The following is a 6866-nucleotide window of genomic DNA, read 5'->3' as shown; positions in this document are numbered from 1 at the left end:
GTCCCGAGCCAGACGCTCGCATCAGGCAGAGCCGGGATGCTTGCAGGCAGCCTTCCTCGGGATGTCCCTTTTGCCCAAATCCCACCCGTGGCTGTGAGTGGGTGCGGGTGCGCATCCCCAGTGGGCGGGCAGGGATCGCTCTGGCTGCCGGCTCCGTGCGGAAGGTGGGTGCTGAGGCCGGGGAGGGGGGGGGGGGGGGCCGGGGCTGTGTGGGCAGGGCCCAGGCAGATGACGCCGGGTAAAGCCGGCTGAGAGCTTGCCCAGCCCCGCCGCAGGCCGAGCGGGCTGGCCGCGCACCCTCCGCGGCCGCGCAGTCGGGTCGGGCGGGCTCCGCGCAGCAGGGCAGGATGGATGTGGCCGTGGACTTGTACCTGGTCGTCCCGCTGCTCTTCACCGTCCTGGCCCTCGTCCTCGCCTCCGTCTTCGTGAGGCTGCGAGGAGGCGAGGGGGAGCGGGCGGCGGCGGAGCAGCGGCTCCGGGAACCGGCAGCGGCTGAGCCGGCCCGGGAGGGCGGCCCCGGCCCCGGGGGCGAGGCGGCGGCGGCGGAGGGAGCGGGACCGGCCCCGGCCGAAGGGCCGGAGGACGAGGGGGGCCGGGTGCCGGTGGAGGAGGTCGGGGCGGGCGAGGAGGGGAAAGAGGCGGCTGCCGAGCCGCGGGAGGAGGCGGCGGCGGCGGCGGTGGAGCCGGGCCCGCGGCCGAGCCCAGCCCCGCGGCGGCCGAGAGCATCCCCCGGCAGCCGCCCGCCGAGCCCCGGGAGCCCGGGCACCGAGAGGATGCGGAGAGCAAGGTAAGGTTGGCTCCCTGCGGAGCCTCTCCCCGTCCCCCGGGACCGCTGGGGTCCCCGCAGCCGGTGTCGTCCCCCCCCCCGCCACGTCCCTTCCCGGCCCCCTCCGTCCCCGCGGGAGGGGCTGGTGCCCGCGGGTGCCCGGGCGGGAGCGCAGCGCCCGGGGTTTTCCTCTAAAACAAGAAAGGTCCCGGCAAAAGCCGGGGTTTGCCCGCGGGTGGGGACGAGCCCGTTGTCCCCGAGGGCAGCAGGGGCGGAGGGGTGTTTCGGGCTCCTTTCCACCACCGCCCCCCAAGGTATACTCTTAAAAATAATCAAGATAGTGAAGATTTAAGGGAAGAGAAGTGTTCGTCTGTGTGAGCCTCTCCTGTCTGCACAGCCATCCCCCGGGAGTCTTTTCCTTCTCCTAAGAGCTAATCCAGGTGTTGGGGGGGGGGGGGGGATGATGGCATGTGTTTATTCTTCCCGTCTGCATCCTTTTTCTGTGGGTTGCAGCAAACTGTCCCCTTGCCAGCACGGGGTTGTGTTACGCTGTCCCCAGCCGGCTGTCCTTGCCTGCCCCAGGGGAAGGGACTGCCTTCCCCCTCCCTCCCAACCCCAGCAGGACACTGGCCCCAAGGGCTGACCCCTGGTTGAACTGGGGAGGCTGGTGGGGGCAGCAATGCCTATAAACACCCGGTAAATCCTCCTTCGGCACCGGATCTTGTTTAAAAATAAAAGGGCGACCCAGCGTTCGTGGAAGGAGCTTGCTCTGCTCTTACCCGGCTCAGATGGGACTCTGTGACAACCCGAGGTGCCTGAACTCCCTGTGTTGGTGGCTTTCTCCTGGGGCAGCCCCTTGTCCCAGTGGGGAGAAGTGAGTAATGGGGCGGCTCAGAAATCCAGAGCGATGTGTCGTCCGTGCACAGGCAGCGTGTTTCGGCTGGGGAGCGCAGGCCTGGGGCCCAGGCGCCTGCTGGCTATTATTAGCAGCATTTGTAATCCTCAGCGACTGTATCCAGGCTGCCGGGCAGTGCGCAGACAGCCCTCACCTTGGAAAGCATCACCACTGACTCACTGGACGGCCTTGGGCAAGTCCCAGGGGCTTGCACACTCCTCTCTGTACTGTGCTGCTCTGCAACGCCCAAGGGTGAGCCCTGAGCCGCTCTCGGGGCTGGGATGTGGGTCTGCCTCCCTGTGCTCCTCCTCACCTCCCCTTGTCGTTTCTAAGCCTTGGCGCTCTCCCTCTCCCCTTACCGGCAGCCCTTGGCCGTGGGTACGGCTCTCAAGCAGCACCCTCCCTCATCCCAGCGTCCTGGAAGCCACATCTGTCCCTCTGCCGCGTGATTTATTGGTGCTTTTGAGTACCAGGATCTCTGTCAAGCTGGAGAGCCCCTGGGCTGCTGTTAGCCGGCTGGGTCCCGGCTGGGCTAGCTTGGCACCAAAGCTGGCCACCAGGCCGGAGCTGCTGTGGGGCCTGGGGTGCACCCAGTGCTCTCTGATGAAGTGCAGCACCCCGTCGGGACAGATGGCCGTATCCAGCGCTGCCAGAGCTCACGGGTTCCTCTGCTGTCTCGCTAGCTTGAGTCTTCTTGGGAATGTTTCTCCTCCCCTCTGGCTGCTCTTCAGTCCCGATTTCTTTGAACAGGCGCTGCGGCAATGCTTGTCGCCTTCAGAGACGGGCTCAGCTCCTTTATCCCCACTCGGGCGTAAGTGCGGTAACAGGGTTTTGCGTGCCTGGAGGCGAGCCCTTGCTCAAGGCACGGGGAGTCTTGTGTCCTCCAGGAGCCTGGCTGGGCTCCATGGGACCGGGGTCTCTGCTGCGCTGCCCTCAGCCCCTCTTACAGCTGAGCAAAGGGGACAGCAGAGCTGAGTAGGGTCCTGGCTGGTTTTTCCTTCTGGGAAATGGTTACCACACTGTAGGAGCAAGGCAGGACAAGTTGCCCTGGACCTGAGCAGCATCCCTTCGGGAAGGACAGGGACCAGGCGGTGGCTGCGATCTGGGTGGTGGTGGAGAGCAGTGGGAAGGGGGAGGGATGCTTCTCACTGCTGAGTAAGTGTTTAGGAGCGCTGGCCCACACGTGATCTCGCGGCTGCCAGGACGGCTCGGCGCAGGCTGCCTGGCCGGGGCTGGCAGTCCCGCGGTGCTGGGTGGCACGGCGGAGGGAGTACATGCATTTCCAGCAGGCACCGCACACGCGTGAGCGGGGAGCAGTGCCCGGGCTGCTGATCCGGGGGCCGATCCTGCGGGCAGAGTAGGGGAGACCATCTACAGCTCTGCAGAATCTCCCCTGGATTCCCTGGTTTTGCTCCCTGCAAATATCCTAAAAGTTGCTTCATCCTCCTCCTCCAGCACTGCTTAGGCCAAAGGCCAGCAGATGTTACAGGCAGGGATGGGACTGACCTTGGGCAGAGCAGGGAGTGCTTTGCAGGCGGCTGCTGGTGGAATCATGCCTTATCAAACCCGTCTTGGCTCAGCTGAGGGCTGCCGTCCCCTGATGTGACTCAGCAGACAAGGCCCCCGGATGCCATCCGCTCGGCTGCGGGCTCCTGGCAGTGTCGGGGCTGCTGCAGGCTCAGGGCTTCTCGGTACATCAGCAAGCAGAGGGCTGTGCTCGGCACTCGGAGAGCTTTCTTGCCTTTTTATTTTCCCCTCCTGTTTGCTTAGCACGTACTGCGCCAGGCTGGTTCGGATCCACTGCAGCCATTAACCACTCAACCAAAATGCTGATGGATGAACTCGCTCGGGGAAAGCAGCCTTGGCGTGTTTAATGGCTGGCTGGAGCTGTGCACCCCGCTGCCTCCTTCCTTCCCTTCTCCCTGCCTGTGCAAACCAGTGTCTGCTGGGGCAGCTGCGTGGCTCAGCCTTCCTCCTGCTCCCACCTCCTGCAAGGGCAGCCTGTGATGTGAAACCGGCCGGGAAAATCAGTGTGGGTCAAGGCTTCCCACCCCTCTCTGGGAGGAACGGACCGTTGCAGCGTCGTCCCCACGGCTATAAAATGAAGCAGTGGCAGAGCAGGGGAAGGAGCCCAGGAGTCCTTGTTTCCCTTAACTGCTGGTAGTGGTTCCCCTTGTCTCTGCTGGCTCCCATCACTGAAAAAAAGTTAATTAGCGTATCGCTGTCTGTTCTCATCCCCATCCTCAGCTTGCTAACGGATGAGGCAGTGCTGTCAAAGCGATCCCCTAATGAAAAGCTGTTGGGTGGGAACCGCAGCATCGCTGGAGCTGCTGAGTCTGGTTCTTGCGAGAAACGGTCAGAAAACTTCAATTCTGTAATGAGTATTTCTGTCCTGAAAATGGCAGATGGCAGGGACAGGGCAGGGTTTTCAATGGTGGTCCAGAACCACCGCTGGAATGCCATCCTGGCCAGAATGTTCTGGAGGCAGGGAAGGTGAGCGGGCAGTGCCAGGCTCTCTGCCAGGCACAGCAGCCTGGCTGGTTTGCCAAGGGTTAACCGCAGCTGGTGGCTTCAAACAGAGCAGGGTCAAGTGGGTGACAGTGGGGAGAGAGGGGACAGCTCTGGAGATGATCAGGCAAGGGGGGGCCCTCACGCTCGGAGGTGCCCAGCTCGCCCCGGCCAGGGAGTCATGCAAACCCTGCCTGACCGGGGCAGCGTGCGGTGCTGTCACCTGGATAGCAAAGGCACGAAGGGGATGTCACCTGCCCCTTCTGCAAAGCTCCCGGAGCCTTTCCTCTGTGCCCCCCACCCCAATCTGTGCCTTCCTGGGGGCTCCCGGTGCCTCTGGACACACCAGGCAGCAAAAGCACAAACCCTCTTTAAATTTAAGAAGTCAGCATCTCCCCATCTAATACTTCCTGCCTGCCCTCCCCGTGCCGGAGGGGAGATGGTGTCTAATTAGTCTGGCTTTAACTGGTGGCTGTGCAGGCTGCCTCTGTGCTGCCACAGGGCTGGGGCAGGAGCTCCGCTGTCCCGCAGCGTGGTGGGGAGGGATGCGGTGATGTGCCACCCCTCGTCGCAGCCTTGGCAGCAGCACGGGCTCTCTGGCCGGACCCGTAACTGCTCGGATGTGCCCCAGCTCTCACCCAGCACAGTCTGTGCTGATAACGAATGCATCATCTCTTGCAGTGGCTGCAAATTGGGAAGCGAGGCAGGACGCGTGTCATCCCCCCAGGGAGCCTGTGCATGTGTCGTGCCCATGCATCCCAGCCATGGGGTTGGAGCACAGCGCTGGTGCTGGGACGCGGTGTTGGGCATGGTGTGTGGCACGGTTGTCGGGGCTTTACGTTGTGTCCCCTACAGCGGGTCCGGGAGGTTGGGCTGCTGCCCAGTCCCTTCTGGGCTGGGTACGGCCCCGGGAGGCTGCCCAGAGCCGGTGTGCTGCTGGAGCAGAGGCCAGAGGACTCTTTGCCTTCTGAAGTGCCTGCCCATGTGAACGGCTGCCGGGTAAGCCTTTGAGGTGAGGGCAGGCTTTGCCTGCCCCTGCTCCCTGCCCGAGGATGCCGTCTGGATGATCTGTGGCAGCAAGAGATGTCCCAGTGTTGGTGCCTGTGGTGTTTGCTTGCCAGAGGCCGGAGCAAAAAGGGGAGAGCAGCGGATGAGCCGGCTGGGTGCAATGCTGGGGGTGCTGCACCGGGGCGTGATGGTGCCTGCAGGGATGGGTGCTGCTGAGCCGTACTCCTTACCCTGCCGTGGGATGCGCCGGTGTTTTCCTCCTCAGATCTGGTGCTGCCTAACCCCTCGCCGAGGGCTGGATGGCCCCAGAGCTTCAGCAGGGCTCTGGCCACTCCATGGCTTGTCCTTGCCCGCAGCGGTGATGGGGCACTGGTGAGAGCAGATGCTCGCCACGCTTTGGCAGGGGGTCAGACCTGTGAAGTGCTGCCTCCACGCGAGGCACATCCCTGCCGGGCACCCGGGGCTGGCAGGACATTGCCTGGGGCAGGAAAACTGCTCTCGTTCTGTAGCAGCTGCTTCTCTGGCTGGTGGGAGGATGGAGAGCCGCAGCAGTGGGGTGAAAGGGAGCTGCCGACGTAGCAGCTGCTTTGCTTTGCTAAACTCAGCCCAAAATTATTTTTTTTTTTTTTTTTTTTTTTTTAAAGGCTTCTTCCTTCCCCTTTTCCTCCTGGCTTTTCTCTTTCTGGCTGGCTGTCTCCTGTCTGCTTTCTTTCCCTCTTGCAACATCTTGCATCAGGCTTGGAGCAGAAAGTGCAGCCATAAATGGCAACGCGCAGTGGCTGGGAGTTTAATCCAAGACAATTTTCTCCCCCTGCTTTTTAGCCTGGGATCTTCCCTTTTCCCGGAGCTGGAGTGGGGCACTCATTTGTCCCCATCCTGCCCACAGACATCAGGGCTGTCCTTGTGACCGAGGACAGGGAGGTGGACGTGCCAGCCCCACGGCCTCCTCGTGTCCCTTCTGAGAAGGGAAACCCATTGCTCAGAGGGGTTTGTGCCGGCGATGGAGGAAGCAGGGAGGAAATGGTCAGAAATGAGCTGAAAACCAGATGATGCTGTGATGGGGAGCCCGGCCTCCGGCTCCCGTAGGGCTGGGAGAGGGCTCAGACGCGGGCAGAGCCACGAGGGGGGATTTTGGGGATACGATGCCAAGCTCCTGCGTCTGAGCCGTCTTCCTCTGGGAGACTCAGGGCTGTCTGTGGTCAGGCCTGCCTGTGCCCAAAATGTCCCTGGAGGTCTTGTCCTCGCTCTTGCTTTGGTCGAAAGCCTCCACTGTCGGAGTCAGCTTCAGGCGCGGGCGTCTCGCCTGTCGGCCATGGAAGCTAAAGGGCAAAAGCACGTTTCTGATGATCCAACAAATGCTTCAGCTCTAAAGCCAAGAGCTGCCAAAAGCCAAGACATTGCTGCGTTGGTATTTAAGGTAAATGACTTGCTGGGTTTTAACCCTGCGGTGGCGGGCACTGGGCTTTCCAGAGCCCCTGGCAAGCTGTGCAGAGGTATGATTCAGACGTAAGCGGGCACGGGGTGCGCTGTGGGGCAGGCTGGGTCCACCCTGCCCGCAGGCAGGAGCAGGCAGGGAGCACAGGGCACGTTCCTGGCCCTGTGTGGCCTTGGGGCCAGGCAGCTGCTGCCGAACACGTCCCCTTGCCCATGCCGGCAGCAATGCGATCTTTGTTTGCCACAGCAGCTGGC

At 62.7% G+C, this 6866-nt stretch overlaps 1 protein-coding gene across 1 annotated transcript in view; it reads left to right on the top strand.

The window, feature by feature from the left end:
• Positions 1–276: 276 nt before the first annotated feature.
• Positions 277–6866, top strand: part of MXRA7 (matrix remodeling associated 7) — a 29779-nt gene continuing 23189 nt past the window's right edge. The window contains 2 exon segments of the mRNA XM_050908328.1: positions 277–690; positions 693–787. Of these exon segments, the coding sequence (XP_050764285.1) occupies positions 348–690; positions 693–787 (438 nt within the window). The 5' untranslated portion in view covers positions 277–347.

This window comes from Gymnogyps californianus, chromosome 19, assembly GCF_018139145.2.
Source record: "Gymnogyps californianus isolate 813 chromosome 19, ASM1813914v2, whole genome shotgun sequence".
In the NCBI taxonomy this organism is placed as follows: domain Eukaryota; kingdom Metazoa; phylum Chordata; class Aves; order Accipitriformes; family Cathartidae; genus Gymnogyps; species Gymnogyps californianus.
Note: the sequence above shows the minus strand (reverse complement) of the source record. Positions and strands in the feature narration are given on the sequence as shown.